Source organism: Quercus robur, chromosome 9 (assembly GCF_932294415.1).
Source record: "Quercus robur chromosome 9, dhQueRobu3.1, whole genome shotgun sequence".
Lineage (NCBI taxonomy): Eukaryota > Viridiplantae > Streptophyta > Magnoliopsida > Fagales > Fagaceae > Quercus > Quercus robur.
Genome location: NC_065542.1, coordinates 12,526,554 through 12,544,646, shown reverse-complemented (window position 1 = coordinate 12,544,646; position 18,093 = coordinate 12,526,554). Strand labels below are relative to the sequence as shown.

The 18,093-nt window shown below is 33.5% G+C and overlaps 2 protein-coding genes and 1 long non-coding RNA gene across 5 annotated transcripts; 2 read left to right on the top strand and 1 right to left on the bottom strand.

The window, feature by feature from the left end:
• The first annotated feature begins 2,623 nt into the window (after window positions 1–2,623).
• Window positions 2,624–7,371, top strand: LOC126698121 (G-type lectin S-receptor-like serine/threonine-protein kinase At5g24080). Of its 2 annotated transcripts, none has more exons than XM_050395132.1 (5): window positions 2,624–2,988; window positions 4,016–5,367; window positions 5,466–5,646; window positions 5,913–6,366; window positions 6,909–7,371. In XM_050395132.1, the coding sequence occupies exons 1-5, from the start codon at window positions 2,738–2,740 to the stop codon at window positions 7,248–7,250; spliced, it is 2,580 nt and encodes an 859-aa protein (XP_050251089.1). In that variant the 5' UTR covers window positions 2,624–2,737; the 3' UTR covers window positions 7,251–7,371. The 2 variants fall into 2 exon arrangements, with proteins under 2 accessions (XP_050251089.1, XP_050251090.1); XM_050395133.1 differs by having other exon boundaries at window positions 2,869–2,988; window positions 3,953–5,367.
• Window positions 7,372–7,406: 35 nt separating this feature from the next.
• On the bottom strand, window positions 7,407–9,452 carry LOC126698126 (uncharacterized). The gene is made up of 2 exons (XR_007646395.1): window positions 9,328–9,452; window positions 7,407–7,923 (listed from the first exon to the last, which is right to left on the bottom strand). It is a non-coding gene; the product is annotated as an uncharacterized LOC126698126 (long non-coding RNA).
• Window positions 9,200–11,356, top strand: LOC126698124 (uncharacterized). 2 transcript variants are annotated; one of them, XR_007646390.1, is made up of 3 exons: window positions 9,200–9,637; window positions 10,361–10,450; window positions 10,596–11,356. XR_007646390.1 is itself a non-coding variant. In XM_050395138.1 (3 exons), exons 2-3 carry the CDS (start codon window positions 10,453–10,455, stop codon window positions 11,086–11,088), a joined length of 513 nt encoding a protein of 170 aa, XP_050251095.1. In that variant the 5' UTR covers window positions 9,349–9,637; window positions 10,361–10,452; the 3' UTR covers window positions 11,089–11,356. The 2 variants fall into 2 exon arrangements, 1 of the variants encoding a protein (XP_050251095.1); XM_050395138.1 differs by having other exon boundaries at window positions 9,349–9,637; window positions 10,361–10,472.
• Window positions 11,357–18,093: the final 6,737 nt, after the last annotated feature.

Below are 18,093 nucleotides of genomic sequence, written 5' to 3'. Positions count from 1 at the left end.
AAAGTTCTTTGATTTTACTATTTTAACGGTTATTAAAAGTTAACACTTACACGCGCTTCTGGTTTTACAGCCGTTAGAAACCGCGGTTTCAAAAAGTCAAAACGCACGTGAATATTGTGATTAGGAAAAACTTTATATGTTTACCTTACATTGTACTTGTAAAATATGATAAATGTTTTACATATTTGAAAAAAAAATTAGTATAATATTTGTCACTTTTACAATGTAAATTTAAAACAAGAAATTTTCTTTAAAAAAAAATAAAAAGTTTTCTAAAATTACTGCAAGACAACACGGTTTCAAATGATAATTTGAAGTTCAATAAATCTATTGATACTTGACACTATTAATTTTACATTTAATTTTACAATTTGTTGATTTGTATAATCATGGCTGATTACATGAATGATGAATTTATTACTTTACATCAATCAATCACGTTTATATAAGTCAACAAATTATAAAATATATAGTAAGTGTGCGTTTGTAATTTCTAATGTACCAAATGATTACTAATGCATTTAGTAGGACATGATAATTTTCCAGCCTTTTGAAAAGAGTTATTTGAATGAGGTGTACCTACAAAGAAGGTGAAGTTAAAAATGCTATACTTTGAAAAGGTATGATTTGATAATGCATTATCAAACGCCTACAAAGGACATGCTCGTGGGAATGCCTTCCAAGTTCCAACTCGTGAAAAACAGTCCCTTTACAATATGCCATTAGACAAATTCCTTATTGCTAATTTGGAGGGCTACCCGCTTTGGAGATACGACGACAAGCTATATTAATATTCTTTTTGTAGTTAAAACAGGATTTGAAAGTTTGAAATACACAACTTTGCTTATTGAGTTATTGGAAACCACATATATATATATATATATATATACAACTTGAAATGATATTAATTAGTTATTGACTTATTTAATATTTATGGATGGAATGATCAAGGTATTAAACAAAGTAAAAGAGAGAGATTGAAGAAAACTGAATCTACTCTTTGATTAAAGAAAATGGGAAGTAGTTGCAAAATAATTATCACCTATGCTTTATATACACGGAAACAGGGGCTAACAGAGACTAATAGTTTTCCCTCCAAAAATAACTAACTAACTAATTACTAATACATCCAATTACAATTTGACATCTGTCACTTCCATTTGCTTCTTCTTCTTTCTCTGACACGTGGACTCCCCTTGAGTCTTTCCTGCTTTCTTCTTTACTCTGCTTACTCCACCGTGTTGACCTTCTTCAATTTTAATAGGTTTTGATGATTTTTTCTTTTGCACACTTGTGGTTGTATCTTACTCTGCATGCTCAATTGAAAATGATGGGCTAGCCAGACAAGGATTTTCTACTTCAATTCAAAGAAATTTTCGAGGCACTTGATCTAAATGTCAAAATAAAATTTAATGAGCCTCAGATGATATATGGTTTGGCAGAGTCATAATATACGTGCCTAAATTTCAATAGTTGATTCCCTTGGTCCATTTAGACATGACTATCCGCCTTACAAAGTAGATAAATGTTGAAAAAGAATTGCATATGACTTACGTTTCAATATCAATTTTGGTTGAATTATTTATTGTTAATGTCTGATATGTCGTGCCATTACAAGAGTATACAGAAACCTACATCCGATATAAATAGAAATTTCCCGCTTAAAAGTTCAAAGTTAGTTTAACCTCTTGCTCTCTCCATGATACACACAACCAACTTATATGAGCTTCACAGTACAATTATATATAAATGCTAATTATTATTATACACGCTAAATTACACACTTCAATTAAAATTGTGTTTTGATGAGTTATAATTTTGAAATAGACAATTGTAACTAAAAACACGATTTCAATTGTGTGTCTCGTACACAGTGTATATACTATCATCATTCACATACTAGATGTACACTATCATCTTTATTTTTTTTTTTTGTTGGTAAAAGTATGTACACTATCATCATTCATATATAAATGTATATACAAATAAACATGTATCTAATGTAAATCTTATATGTGAGAGAATATATATATATATATATATATATATATCATGCTCATGCACACAAAGTTTAAATGCCATTTGTGATTCTTAAGTGGCAAGCTATTGTGAGTTTCTGATCTTGTTGGAGGCAAAGTTGCACACTAGATGCCATCCTTTTTCTGATAGTTACTGCCAAATTTGAGTTAAGGCCAAAACAACAGGTGTCACTATAACCATCTCAGCTAAATGATAGTTTCAGATTAAAGCAATCCAAGTCTTGATGTAACGCCAACCGGCCAATATGAGCTCAAAAAGTCATCATCCTTCCCCAAAGGTCTGCTACCTAGTCGTACCAGTCCATATATATATTCCAACTAAGCTAATTAAAGTGTGAATATCTGAATTTTAAGGCTTGCCAATAATTAGAGGAACGTGTCCACTGTCCAAGGCCTTTGGCCTTTCGTACTGATCACAAACTCTACAGTCCATTTAAAGACCACACAGCAATAACCACGTGCCACAGTCGCAATATCCATTTATATCTCTTTACCGACCAATATTTCATGCAACCATTTTCAAAGTGTAGCTCACCCACCTCTATATACGTGTTATTTTTATCCGTATTTCTTGGCCACATAAAACTCTCAGCTCCCTTTCAGTTTTAATTCATCAACTTTTTTTGCCATACAAAAAGACTAGCTAAACCTTTTTTTAACATCAATACCACTTGCCACTTTAGCTTAAGCTTGATCCCATGGCTTCTTCTTCTTCTTCCTCTTGGATTTTGCTCTGCTTATGTCTAGCCAGTTTTGGTGCTTGCATGGCTGCAGCTAGCCACATTGGTTTGGGTTCGAGACTGTTGGCTAGTGAAGAACAGACATGGGTTTCGGATAATGGCACGTTTGCTTTCGGGTTCACTCCAGCTGAAAGGCGTGATCAGTTTGAACTGGCTATTTGGTTTGCGGAGCTTCCTGGAGATAGAACGTTAGTGTGGTCAGCAAACAGGTAAGTTTATAATTTCAATGGACATCATCGATTTAATAAGTCCTTTATAGATTTGGTTGTTATTACTTAATTATTAATTGTGTATTGATAATCTTGGTTAATTTATTATCAACTACCACGTGTTTAAAAGAACTTAAGCCATTACTATTAGCAATATATATATATATATATATATATTAATATATATAAAATCATTTAATATTACTAATTCTAACGATTTTATACTATAATTTTAATTAATTACTGTCCTAAAACTTCTCACACTATTATACTAAATTTTTTTTTGTGCTACATTAGTATAAGAATATATAAAATCATAGATTATCTCACACGGTCACACCTATATTTTGTGCGAACTCATCATTTATTTTACATTTTAAATGTATATGGATATTAATAAAGAGTGTATATTTCATGTTTGTTTATATAAAGTGTACAATAATAAGTGTCAAACAAAATTTTCTACAAATACACCGTGTATAATATATTTTTTCCTTTTCCGTATATATAAACAAAAATACTTTGCACAGGATCAAAACTAGACTCATGAAATATTGTCCTTGTTTTTCTAAGAAATACGGGGCATATACCAGCATGATGGTTGTCTTGCATAGTCCATGAGAAGGTCTTATATATATAGACTCAGAAGTCAGAAAACTTAAAAAAATAATAATAATAATAACAAATAAAAAACATGACAAAATATATAAGTAAAGAGAAAGAAGTAAATAAATAAATAAGTAAATGATAAAGTCTTAGAAGGCTGTGATAGTTACTGGTTTTTGACTATTGCAACAAAGCAACAGTACCCCCATCACCCAAGTTTGTAGAACTGTAGTGTTGCAGAGTCCTTGAAAGAGCCTGATACTTAAAAGAGTGGATATGGTTACTGGTTTTCTAACTTAAAAAAGAGAAAAATCATGAACCATTCCTCCATCTCTAGTCTTTACTAAGGCTTTTGCAGGTAATATATGATCCGATCACTTAAGCCAAAAAATTTCATTTTCTTCTCAATCCAATATTATAGAAACTCTTCGGTCACCAACAACGCAATTTTGGAGCTCGACACCACCGGAAACCTTGTCCTCATCGATGGCGACGCCACTGTCTGGATGTCCAACACTTCCAGTGCACGCGTAGAATATGCAGTCATGTCAGAGTCTGGCAACTTCATCCTCTATAACACACCCAACAACACTGTATGGCAGAGTTTTTCACACCCAACTGACACTCTACTCCCAAACCAACCTCTCACAGTCTCATCAGAGCTAACAACATCTAACTCAGCTTCACAAGTTGGCTATTACACTCTCAAAATGCTTCAACAACCCAATTCACTAACCCTCGCTTTAACATACAATTTGCCTGAAACTTATAACAACTTGCCAGAATCTTTCACCAATTATTCCTACTGGCAAGCACCTGATATATCAAATGTGACTGGGGATGTTGTAGCAGTCTTAGATGCAGCTGGAAGCTTTGGAATCTTTTATGGGGAATTCTCGGATGGTGCCGTGTATGTGTACAAGAATGATAATGATAAAGGTGGATTGTCAGCAACCTCAAACATGACAACAAGGTCAGCGGTTCTTCGAAGATTGTCACTTGAGTCTAATGGAAATATACGTTTGTATAGATGGGATGATGATGTAAATGGCTCGCGCCAATGGGTGTCAGAATGGGCTGCAGTTTCAAATCCTTGTGATATTGCTGGAATTTGTGGCAATGGGGTATGTAATTTGGATAGGAGCAAGACCAATGCTTCTTGTACATGTTTACCGGGTACTTCTAAGGTAGAAGGTAGTAGTCAGTGCTCCGAAAACTCCTCTTTGATTGGTAAATGTGATTCACAGCATAAATATCCAACATCTGAGTTTAGGATTTCAACGGTGCAGCAAACCAATTACTATTATTCTGATTTTTCTGTAATAGCAAATTATAGTGATATTGCCAATGTGTCAAAGTGTGGGGATGCTTGTTTATCAGATTGTGACTGTGTTGCCTCTGTTTATGGGCTTGATGATGAGAAGCCTTATTGTTGGGTATTGAGAAGCCTGGACTTTGGTGGGTTTGAGGACGCTGGCTCAACTCTCTTTGTGAAGGTTAGGTCTAATGGTTCAAACACACCAGAAGGAAATTCTGGGGGTTCTCTGGAAGGGTCCAAGAATACAAGAACGAAGGTCTTGGTTATTCCAATTGTTCTCAGCATGACAACTCTCATTGGGCTTCTTTGTTTGTTATTATACTATAACATTCATAGAAGAAGAGCTTTAAAGAGAGCCTTGGAGAGCTCCTTGATCTTATCAGGTGCTCCATTGAATTTTAGCTACCGTGAGTTACAAACCCGGACATGGAATTTTAGCCAGTTGCTTGGAATAGGTAAGCATAGAATACAATGCTAATTTCAACAAACAGAGGATGTTGTATTAATTATATGGTTTTTTTTTTATCGTGTATAAGTAATGCTTCTTTTACAGGAGGATTTGGGAGTGTATATAAGGGAAGCCTAGCAGATGGGACTTTGGTTGCAGTGAAGAAACTAGATAGGATGTTGCCTCATGGAGAGAAGGAATTTATAACTGAGGTGAACACTATTAGCTCCATGCATCACATGAACTTGGTTCGGCTCTGTGGATACTGCTCTGAGGGGACACAACGGTAAGCAATGTTCCTAGGTAGTCATTTTTGTTATATTTTGACATAAATGTAACATCTAAAATCTCCACTGGGTATGACATTTAATTAATTAATTTATTTATTTATTTTTTTGAGCTTTATGAATGATATGGTTTAAAGCTGAGTGGACATTTTGAGATTTTGCATTTAGATCACCTCATAATTTAATATTGATATAATTTGAAATTTAAATTCTTTTTAGAAAAATTATTTATGATTGACATTTCATTATTTGGCTGTTTTGGCAGGCTTCTGGTATATGAGTTCTTGAAAAATGGGTCCTTGGACAAATGGATCTTTCCTTCATATAATTGCAGAGACAGGCTACTAGATTGGCCAACTCGCTTCCATATAGCTGTGGCTACTGCACAGGGAATTGCATATTTCCATGAGCAGTGTAGAAATCGAATAATACACTGTGACATAAAGCCCGAAAATATTTTGTTAGATGAGAATTTCTGTCCTAAAGTATCTGATTTTGGACTAGCTAAGTTAATGGGAAGAGAGCTCTCACAAGTCGTCACTATGGTCAGAGGAACTAGAGGCTATTTAGCTCCAGAGTGGGTTAGTAACCGTCCTATAACTGTAAAGGCTGATGTTTATAGTTATGGAATGCTTCTTTTAGAGATTATTGGGGGAAGGAGAAATCTTGACATGTCTTTTGATGCTGAAAACTTCTTCTACCCTGGATGGGCTTTTAAGGTATCCTCTGATGTCTTTCTCAACTTAGATCAATGCAATACTTTTGGATTCTTCAGGAAATTTTTTTTTTTGAGATTAACTTCTCATAATCATGATAAATAGAAACGATCTTTAAGAATAATCATTAAGGTGAAGATATGCCCGGTTAATCCCACAAGATGGTCATTCTATCTACTAACCAGCCTGGCAAACTCTGTAGAAATAGGAGCTTGTGCATTGAGCATAATCAAATGTTCTCATCCCAAAGATTAGATAGGCATAACAGCCCGTCTACTTCTATTCATGTGTCTATTTTGCTACTTTTTTTTTTTTTTTTTTTGTAGAGAGGTCTATTTTGCTACTTACTTCCAAGCAAAATAGTATTCTTAATTGTGTTTTTCAGGACATCACAATATTGTCGAGTGACATATGGAAGTCTACCCTTAGGCACAACATATATAGATTCATGGTCTACTCATTTCTTGCTAATTGCTTTTACTCGTTAACAAAAGTACTAGTTGTATGACTAATTCTTAACCATATCAATGTTTATTTCCTTTTAGGAGATGACAAATGGGACGCCAATAAAAGTTGCAGACAGGCGACTACAAGGGGCAGCAGATGAAGAGGAGCTTGTGCGAGCTCTGAAAGTCGCATTCTGGTGCATACAGGATGAGGTATTCACAAGACCTTCAATGGGGGAAGTGGTGAAGATGTTGGAAGGATCAATTGATCACATCAACATGCCACCAATGCCACAGACAGTTCTGGAGTTGATTGAGGAAGGCCTGGATCAAGTATACAAAGCAATGAAGAGAGAAGTTACTCCGTTCAGCTCCTTCACAATCAACAGCCATCATTCATCTCAAGCTACATGTAGTTATTCCACAATGTCACCTAGATAGTAAAGGTGACTCAAAACAAATTTTTGTTTGGGCCATGAAATTGGTACCATGGATTGTCAAATAACTAAAAGTTCCTCAATATTGTGTTGAGCATACGTAAATTTCATCAAACTTTTGTATACATATTTTTTGCATTCTTTGTGTCAAAATGAGATCAAGCAATAGTTTAAAAGAGATTCTATACACTATATATGCACTACATCAAATTAAAATACCAAAGCACTCAAGCATCAGTTCAATGACCAAATCAGCAAAGGAAGTACAGGAATTCATTAGGAAGTAATTTAGACATCATTCTTGTTGTAAGAGCTAAAGCCAGTTAGATCATCATAATACTTTGACCAAAGCATCACTCCTCCATATTTAGCCGAGTTCTTAATGGCAGGAAGAACTTCTGATGTGAGGTCGGCTGCTCCTGCTGGAATTAAAGCCACTTACAGCAGCTTGAGATGCAGCAGTCAGCCCTTAAAAGATCCTAGTTGCAGGAATATCTGAAAGTCCACTGCTTCCAAGCATCTTCAAGGTTAGGCAAATTGCCTGGACTGTACTGGCATGGTGGGTTGTAAAATTGAGCCCAAGCATAATCTTTCCAATCTCAAGGGCATTTCCAACCAAATGATCAGGGAAAGTACACTGAGGAGTAGCAGTCAAGTACACCTTCTTACCATGCTTGCTATACACCGCCAATTGATAAACTAACTAGATTGTTAGAAACAAAGCATGGCATTTAACTCTGAATTTCACATAATTATTTAGCCAAGTCTTCAGTATCAAGGCATAAGAAATTTTGAATTTTATCACATGATTATTGTTTTTATTACTTTATTTATTCTTTCTCATGTCAATTGGTAAGTACATTAATAATTGGGCTTAATTTCTCTGGTAGTCTAAAATTGACTAATCCATAAAAATTGGGATCTAAACTGGTAACTAAAGTAACCAATTCAAAGAAAAATCTTGGAGTCGTAAAGATCAGTCCATGGATTTTAGCTCAATTAAATGGAGAAGAGGTTTAAACTTTAAATGGCTATCGTAGAGGCAAGAAAAAAAAAATCCAGAAATTTGTAGCCAGTACTACCTAGCCATGAAGATGATGTTGTTACTGCCACTGCCATGAAGGTTAAGCTCCAACAGCAGCTGGCATTCCACATGGAAAACACCACCACAACCAATCATAACAATATTCATCTCAACGATAATTCAACTATCACCACCATCAAGATCAACAACCCATGTCGATAGAGTCACCCAATTAAACTCCAAAATCAATACACCTATGAAGGAATACACAGCAGGGAATCACTACACCCAATCATGATCAACATTAGGCTATCGCCTTGCTTGTATGGAGACCTGAACCATGTGGGTCGATGTGTACGTGGTGATCACGATCTGGTGGGAAAGCTGAGGGAGGAAATGCCAGAGAAATATAGAGATATGAAGATATGTGACCTGTCTGTTGTTGAAGAGGGCCCGCACTAGACATTTTGGATCCTAAAGGCGAGAATTAAAAATAGAGATTTTTTCAAATATATATATTAACTAAATTAATATTTATATGTTATAATATTTTTTTTAAAATATATTTTTTTTTATCTTTCGAGATGTAAATTGTTTAATTAAATTTTTCTTATTTTTCTTTTTTTTAAGTTTTTCATATTCAGATGTATATTTTCTGGTTGATATTTCTAATCAAATAATATATTTATTTATAAAGACTAAAATAAAAAAATAACTTTCAAAAGCAAATAAGAAATAGAACTTGATTTATATAAAAAATATTGTTATAGTTCCATCGAACAAGAACAAATTTTTAGCAATCTCAACATTTATAAATAAAGACTTATTCAATATATTACCACTAATTAAAAAAAACACAAATAAACAAAATATAAACAAAACATGCATGCTTAAAAAAAAAAAAAAAAACAAAAACAAAAACTTGAAGGCCCGAACCAAACGTGAAACATCCAGCCATAACTAAACTCAATATAAACAAAACACAAAACAGGCCCAAAATATGGATAACAAACAAAATGAAGAGAAAGCCAAACGCCCAAGACTTTATTCTTTATACCTGATACGGTGATACTGTGATACCCAAAACTCAAAACCTGCAGATGCAGAATCAATCAAAACGCATCTGCAACGGCAGCAAAGCAGCACCGCAAAAAAAGAAAAAAAGAAAAGAAAAAGACAGTCGGCACGGCAGTCCAGAGAATCAGAGTTTTCAGATCAGAATCATCAGATGTGATCGGATGATTTAGATCGGAGGAAGCTTCAAGCATGAGCAGTTGAGCCACTGAGCCAGGCAGCCAGCAACAGTGGAGAGAATCAGTGAAAGAATGAGAGAGGTGGAGAGCAGAGAGAAAGAAGCAGTGGGAAAGGTAAAAATTTTAGGCATTTGAGGTTTTTTATTTGTTTTGATTTGTGATTGTTTTGTGGTTAAACTCTTAGACCGGATTTATAGTTTATCTTGTTAATTTAATAATGTTGTTTTTGGACAATTGATTTTGTTTAGAATTAATGTTTAACCGAATTTACTAAATTTTTTGTTTTTTTTGGTTAGAAGGATGTGCCTAATTCGTCTGAAACTATATATTTTTTTCCCTACTACCCCTTTTTTTCTAAAATTTTGGGGCCCCTTTCACTTGGTGGCCTTAGGCAATTGTGTAATTGGCCTAGTCAACTGGTTTTGTCCAAGATGATCTCCTATGATCACGCTAGGATTATTTGTTTGTTTTTGCATAACTTAAACACGGTCATATTTCAAACACGAAACACGATTTTAGTTATATTAGTAAAATGATATTTTCAAAACACCATTTCAACTACGATTGTGAAATTTCACAATACCAGTTGAATTTGTGTCCCTGGTGTAACTATCACCTCTCCATCGGTTTATCTTGCTTTCTCCAGTCAAGCTTTTATAGCCAAGCAAAAAAAAATAGCGCGTTATGGACTTGTTGCTATTCTTGACAACAACAACATAATATTGACATTTTTTGTCTTTGTTTTTCTTACAAGTTACAGAAATAATTTCGTGGAAACTTACATCTGATACTTTTCTTCATGTGCCCGGTGATGACAAAATTTTTTTTTACTTCTAGGAAACTTCATACAGCTGGCTTATTCAAACTGGTTTATGAATAAATAGTTCGTGCTTAATGTTACAACCTACAAAGTATTAAAAAAAAAAGGTATGGCAATGAATCTACGTTTGTGAGTGTCTCACAATAATTTCCCCATTGTTTTTTTTTTTCCTAATTATTTATGGTTCTGGGTAAATTACTCGCGCACTGACTCTCTAAAGTCTTCACCTCATTTGTTTGCCACTTCAAGCAGAGATGTTATGGACATGAAGAACAACCACAGAAGCTGCTGCAACGACCTTGCCATCACCAATGAGAAACAAGAAAGGCGGGTTCGGTACCACGAGACTAGAGCTCAAAACTTGACAATTGCATACCTCATACTGCTTGGAATATACACAATGGCAATCTCACACAGATCATCAACGTCTCTTCAGTGCAAAAACTGGTGGGTTCCTTTTGCCATTTCCCTCTCGTCCTCTATAATATACTTCATGACCTTCTTAAATACTGTGAGCAAGTTTTACTGGACACTGTATCATCTAGACCTGAACTATCTGGATCTGCAATTGATACATACGAGGATACGTGAAGCTGAATTCGAGACAAAATGTCACAGTACGAGTGAACAGAAGCTTGATCCTGTGGTGCTGTTCAAACGAAAACTCTATATTGGTATTACCGTTTCAGCTTTGATTGCTATTACGGTTATCCAATTATATGCCTGCAGGTTGCTTTTGTGTTGAAATGATGTGCTTGTCCTTGGCCAAAAAAATCATTTTTCTCAAGTACGTAGGCATTGTAATATTGTCTCTCACTCGCTAACACAAAAAAAAAAAAAAGAAGAGCAATCTTATCATCTCAGTTATTAGTCTGGGGGAAGATATTCCACTTGACGTTGAACTTGTATTTTTGCACCTTTTTTACTTTTTGTTTTTTGAAGACAGAGGTTATGTACTTAATAAAGGGAGCTAAATAATGCCAGGATCTAGCTGATCAGGCAACACTTCCTTATTTTATTATCTTTTCCCCCCTCTCTTTTGGGAACTCGAATGTCTTATCAATAATTAAAAAAAAAAAAAAAAAAAACCGAAATAGTGGTTTTTTTACTAAGATAATTACCATTTTCCAGCAATTTAATTAAGAACCTAATTTAATATACCTAAATAATAGTGGTCATAAGTTATAACTCTTTTTTTTTTTTTTTTGGAGCTAAAAGCTCGAAGTTATAAATTCTAAAGCTAGATGAGATTGACTTGTATTGCTAATCACTAGTCTTAACAGATGGCCCTGTGTACATGGCCTTCAAAGCAAAGTACTAGTAATTTCTCATGGAGGGGGGATATATATATATATATATTGAGAAGAAGGAGGAGGGATATTTGATTTAGGGAAGTTAAAGGAAAAAGAAAAAGTTTCATAGGGGGCAAAACAAATAGACAGGGATCTCTCCCCTCCCCCCACCCCCCAAATAAAGGTTTCATTGAAGGAGATTTGAGACCTTGGTTCTCTAATTTAAGGTTTTTGGGGACCTTTGTTCTCTATTTTAAGGTATTTTAAGGAGTTTGAGACCTTTGTTCTCTAGAATAAGCAAACTAATTCTAAAGTTCTCTAGTATATAAACTCTACATTGGATTCATTGTAAACAAAAAAAAAAACAAAAAACAAAAAAAAACAAAACAAAACAATTTCATATGCAAAGATATAGTTACCAAGAGCTTTCTGCAGTGGGCATAAGCCGTCAAGCCAAACCATGTTCAATTCCTTACTTCCGGTTTTTTTTTTTTTTTTTTTTTTTTTTAAAAAAACACAACAAAATTAATATGGTATTAGAGCCAAATTTGTTCTTGGCAAAGCATTGAATTGTGAATAGAAAAAACCAATTTTTTCAACCAAAAAGGGGGGAAAAATGCATGGTCATGTGGTGTCAAAGGGTTTTACCACATCAACCCTAGCCATATCTGTAATTGGCCACATCAACGTTATAACACCTCGACTCAACTTTATAATTAACCTATGTGTTCAAGTGGTTAATTATTATTTTGAGTCACTTACTTTCTAAAATTAATATAAGAGTATTTAATAAGTATATTATTATATAATGCCATTGAATAAGAATTGTGAAGATTATATATAATTGAATGGCTAATTGTATTATGAATATATACTAAGTATGTACAAAACTATATTAAGTGGTTAAGTTATTAGATATATAGTTGTTGGTGTTTAATTAAGTGTATAAAGGTAAGGGTTTATATACAAAGTTATTTTATTATCTAGGCCTATCTAGAATATAAGGTTATGGAGGGATGGTAAGTAAATTTTAAAAGTTGCAAAGGTGAGTCCTCAGCTCACTTTTCCCTTAGCAAACATGTGCCCCACCCAAGTCAATCTCCCTTATCTTTTCTTGACTGCACCAGAAGGTTCGTCTCTTATGGCTTGTTTGGATGGAAGGGGGAAGGAAGGGAAGTGGAGGGGAGTAGAGTAGAGTTGGCTAAAAGTAAGCTAATTTTGTGCTAAATCTACTCTACTCTACTTTACTCCCCCTCCTTCTCCTTCAATCCAAATGGACCATTATTCTTCTTTCCCTATTCCTTTTTCTTTGTTCTTATTTCTTTCTTCTTCCCTTGTTCTTACATGGCACGGCAACACCTCATCTCTTCTTTGACTTTCTTAAAGCAACTAGAACAATCAAGAACCCTCTCCCTCTCATACCCACGGGTCCAACACCAAAAGAAAGAAAAACTTTCAACTCTCCTCTCCCTCTCACACGTACGGGTCCAGCAGCAACAAGAATTTTCTTTCCATTTTTCCTAAGCTCTTGTTCCCAACTTAAAGCTAGAGTGATTCTAGCTCTATCACTCCAAGAACTCATGCTTAGGGTAAGGGGAAAATCTAATTCTTTTAGTTTATTGTTCATTTTAAACTTATGTGATGATTATATGAATTTGTATATGGGTGTGTTGGATTTTAGAGATTGTTGATTGCCTGAATATGAATTAAGTCATTGTTTATGCTTGCATGTGCTCCTAGATGATAAACAAAGATAAAATCTGTTGTTATGGGTAAGTGTTAAAATGAGTAAAATAACTAGATAAATTTTATGGAATTGCTAATTGAGGTGCTGAATGTGCTATTGATTTAGTCATTGAAGCTTGATGAGAGTTAGTTAATAGGCACTTCATGAACTTGTTAAGAGTTGCACTTAATGGTTAGCTTGTTTGATCATTATAAATCCTGTAATTTTTCTAGGACAGCTGTGGGTAATAGGTTTGTTAGAAATTATTATATGATATGTTTAGTATGTGTGTATTAAATTTCATATGAAAATACCATGGTTTGATAATTGTTTGTGAATTTACAAGAAAATGTTACAAAGCTGTCACTATGACATATTCTGTGTTTATGCATAATAAATTATATATTAAATTGTAAACAATGAATTTGGATGCTAGGAATATTTCCTATGAAATCTAAGACACTTGTGGTTGTTATTGATTTGGTCTCACAGCATTTGGATCAATATAAAAATAATGGTTTAATTTCTAAGTTGCATGAAATTCTGTTAGGACAGATTTGAGCATGTTATCTTGTATGATTTTTAGTAAATCATGGATTTATGATTTAGTTCTGAAAATGATATGGAATCTACTAGACATCCATAGGAGTGGCTCTGTAAATTAGCATGAAAATTGGATATGAATTGATAACCCACTTGTATTTTATAAGTAGAATATATGATGCTAGAATAAACAGTGAACAGTAAGTGACATACCTAACTTTAAGGATTTAATTTTAAAGTTAGGGTAAATGTTTTGAGCTATAAATTAATATGCTCATCATTTGGTATGTCTGGATCATAGATAATTTTGTATAACTTGGTTCAAGATTTAGTACTCTAAAAGAGGGGTTCTAAGCCATTCAACTGTTGTTTTTATGAAGTTGTTTTGTTCATGCTGTGTGTTGCCTTGTGTAAGTTTATGCATGCACATTGCTTCCAATCTCAAACATATTCTTAATTGATTTTAAAGTTGTTTGTCATGATCTGAATATAAACATTAAAATAATGGTTTCTCTATGATTTGGTACATCATGTTGTTTGATAAATGTATCTCGTGTTGAGGGAACCTCGTTAAGGTGGGATTATGATTTCCTTAATTTTAAGAGATAGGCTTTGAGATGAATGTGTAAGTTTATGATAAGGAATAATTGATAGTAATAAGTTTTGATATTTGGTTTAAGTGTTACTAGCCCCAGGTCTAAGCTCTTTCGACTGTAGGCTTTTGGTTCCTCTGCTTTCAAGTAAGGGATAAGTTATACGAGCATTTGGTAAGTAATGATGTTATTTGAAAGTGTATTATGCATTAAAAGGTTTTTGATTAGAGATATGACATATAATCATGTTTCAGATAAAGATATGTTCGTAAGTTTTCAAAACCTTATGTATATGATTTAAGCATATTGATGTTATTACTAATTCTAGGAACATGATGTTTAAAGAAAATAATGGAAATGCTATTATTATGAAATGTTATGCAAATTATGAATTTCAGTATGATATATAAGTATGAAATGTTTTCGGGTTATGACCTCTAATGATCTGAACTCAGCCAGTAGGGGTTAAATTACTGGTTTTCCATGGAAAATGTTATTTGATTGACCATTAAAAGTGGGACTGGCTCTGCTGTACCCACCCTTGTTGGTAATGGCCAACTTATGGAGGATGCCAACCGATTCCCATGGTTGAAAATACGTATTATGATATGATCTCGGAAATCCTTGGTATTGTGGGGAATGTTGGATGCATAGCACAATGGTGCTAGAAGCCTCTCAATTAAGTGCAGATTTATTAGATATGGACTAACTAATATGTTATTTATGAATAACTATATTATGTTATTAATCATGAGAGAATGATTTTGTTTAAATGCGTTGTGAAAAGTTAAAAGCTCTTAGGGAAAGAAGAAATTTCTGATGAAAAGAAAAGCTGTTCTTTAAAGATAAAAATTTCTGAAGTTTTGTTGTGCTTTAAAGATAAAGAATCTGATGAAAAGGTTTTAGTATTCTATAAATATAAAACTTCTAATGAAAGTACAAGTATATTAAAAAGTTATCAGATATCTGTTCTTTATGAAATGTTAAGTTTATGACTATGAAAGTTATAATATTTTACAAGAAGAAGTTTATAAAGAAAAGTTTTCTTATTCATTAAGATGTTTCTAATTTAAGACAAAGTTACTAATTATCTGATTTAAGTTAAATGATTATTTTGTAATGAGAAAATATATATACATATATATATATATGTATGTATATATGTATATAATTTTAAATAATCAATATTATATTTGGTGACTTTGTAAGAAATGAAAGAAATTCAATCCGAAAGGTTTTAGTAATATTATTCTGAAGAAAATGGAGAACAATTATTTTCCTACGAAGAGTGTAAAAGTTATTATTATAAATAGTATAAAATACTATACATGAAAAGATGTTCTCTTATTTGAATATTTATAAAATGAAATGATTCGATTTACATGCATTCTTATTAAATTCTTGTGTAACTTACTCTTATTGAGTTGTGTAGCACACCCCTTCCACTCTTTTAGTCAACATGTTTTATTTTGGAGCAGAGGGAGTCTTAATCGAGTTTTGGAAGGAGTTGGTTTTAGTTTTATATGTATAGATCCCAAATTAGCAATTTGATGTTTAGCCTTGCAGTATTGTGTATTTTAGGATTTAATGAAAGTTGTGCACCTTAAAGTATTAAGAGATGTATCATGTGAAAAGTGTGGCTATTGAATGATTGGTGGAATTATGTTATTCTTTGAGTATAGTTTAGATGCTCTGAATATTAAATGAAAAGTTATATCAAGAAGTAAATAAACAAGAATGAAAAGAAAGAGGAAAACTTTTATAAAAAGTTTAGTTGGTTTTTGTTAATACTAGGTTTAAACTTGATATTAACATGCCCGTCATGGTCACAAATCTAGGTATTGAGTTTGGGATGTGACAAACGCGCCATGCTTTACAATGCGTTGACACAAGATCCCACCATGCTAGCTAGGCGTTAGTGTATCACATAATTAGTGCATGACGAATCCAGGATTTTAAGCTAGGGAGAGCCTGGAGTATAAGCAAAAAAAAAATTCAAATGAGCATCCATATTAAGGTTTTGAATTCTGTTTCAAAAACCGTTTCAAATTGGCTACTATAATAGAATATTTCGATACCAGTGTGTACTGTTGTACCGTTTCAGAATTATGCACCAGATATATATATATATATATTATGGGACTTATTATTATTGCTAAACTAAAATTTTAAAATTGATTATCAAATGAAATATTTAAAAGAACTAATGAATTGAAATAATGGTATCTTTGTAAATAGAAAAGAATGTAATGGCAATTGTAAAGAAAGCACCTTCCTAGAAGCTTCCCATCTACCTTCCCACTGTATTTCTCTCACCTTTCATATTCTCAAAGTCATCACATACCTCATCTTCTTCTCCAGGTAACTCTCTTATCTAACCTCTCGTCCTTTTCTTTTTTTGAATGTCATTTTCGGTTCAACTTCTTTCTACATCTTTGATTTTTTTATTTATTTCTCTTGTCATTTTCTAAGTTAGAGTCTTCCATGGCTTTCCCCCCACCATCATATCTAAAAGTTTCCCTAAGTTTGGTTTTTATTTTGTAAATTTATTTTGTTTTGTTTTTAAATAAAATTTGTTATGTTTTGAGCTAAACATTTACATGGATTTGGGCTGGACTCTAGGTTGGGTTGGACTGATGATTTTGGGGGGGGGGGGGGGGGGGGAGGAGGGCAGACTACTTGGAAGATGGGCCCAAATATACATATATATTTGTTTCTTTAGACTGAAAATATACCTACTATATATTTTTTTTCATAAGGCCATGCAAACATCTCACTCAAGCCCAAGTGCCAAATCTCCACATTCAACACTAGTATATTCTCTTCCATATTTGCTCATTTATGGTTGAGAAATTTTGCTTGTTTAATTTACTTATAAGCGACAATAGTCCCAACTCCAAGTATTTCTCTTGTAGTCTCTAACTACTTTTCCCCCAACAATAAGTCACAGAGTTGTTGCTTGTGCTTTTGTTAACTAGAGGCCTCCTCATATTCCTTCAGAATTCTTTATGTTTCTCTCTGCATTCTATTTTTGTGGCCTTGCAGATGCAGAAGATCATACTATCATTAGCGAATAACATATATGTAATATCTTAGGGCCTCTTAATTCTACTCAGCAAAACCACCCATGCAATTCCTCCTCTTCGCTTTCTTTAGTGATAATGAAATCCCCTCTTCACATAAAAGCAAGATATTAGGTGGTAGATGATCTCCTTTATTGGAGTCCCCTGGATTGGAGTGTTAGCCACTTGGCTCACCGTTCATAAGTTCTAAATACGCGACAGTTGAGATGCATTTCATTATTTTTGCAATCCACTGTTCATTAATGCCAAGTTTTTGCATCATTTTTTTCCCCAGGAAGAAACATTTTCCTCGAAATATTTTACTCTATCGTAGACTTTACTCATATATAATTTGAGCGTCATTGCTCATCCCCACTCTTTATTATGCATGTAATTGATGGTCTCAAAGGTCACATTAATATTATAGTAATAAGACCCCAATCAAGTTGATACAAATGATAACAACAATAACAATAGCAAAAAAAAAAAAAAAGATTATGAGAAGAATTAATATTCAATTCCCTTCCTCCACTT

Excerpts from the sequence above, each read along its gene's own strand:
- LOC126698121 (XM_050395132.1), top strand. The coding sequence starts at position 2,738 with ATGGCTTCTTCTTCTTCTTCCTCTTGGATTTTGCTCTGCTTATGTCTA. Across the intron at positions 2,989-4,015 it reads TTAGTGTGGTCAGCAAACAG|AAACTCTTCGGTCACCAACA; the intron begins GTAAGTTTATAA and ends CCAATATTATAG. Across the intron at positions 5,368-5,465 it reads TAGCCAGTTGCTTGGAATAG|GAGGATTTGGGAGTGTATAT; the intron begins GTAAGCATAGAA and ends CTTCTTTTACAG.
- LOC126698124 (XM_050395138.1), top strand. The coding sequence starts at position 10,453 with ATGGCAATGAATCTACGTTT. Across the intron at positions 10,473-10,595 it reads ATGGCAATGAATCTACGTTT|AGATGTTATGGACATGAAGA; the intron begins GTGAGTGTCTCA and ends CACTTCAAGCAG.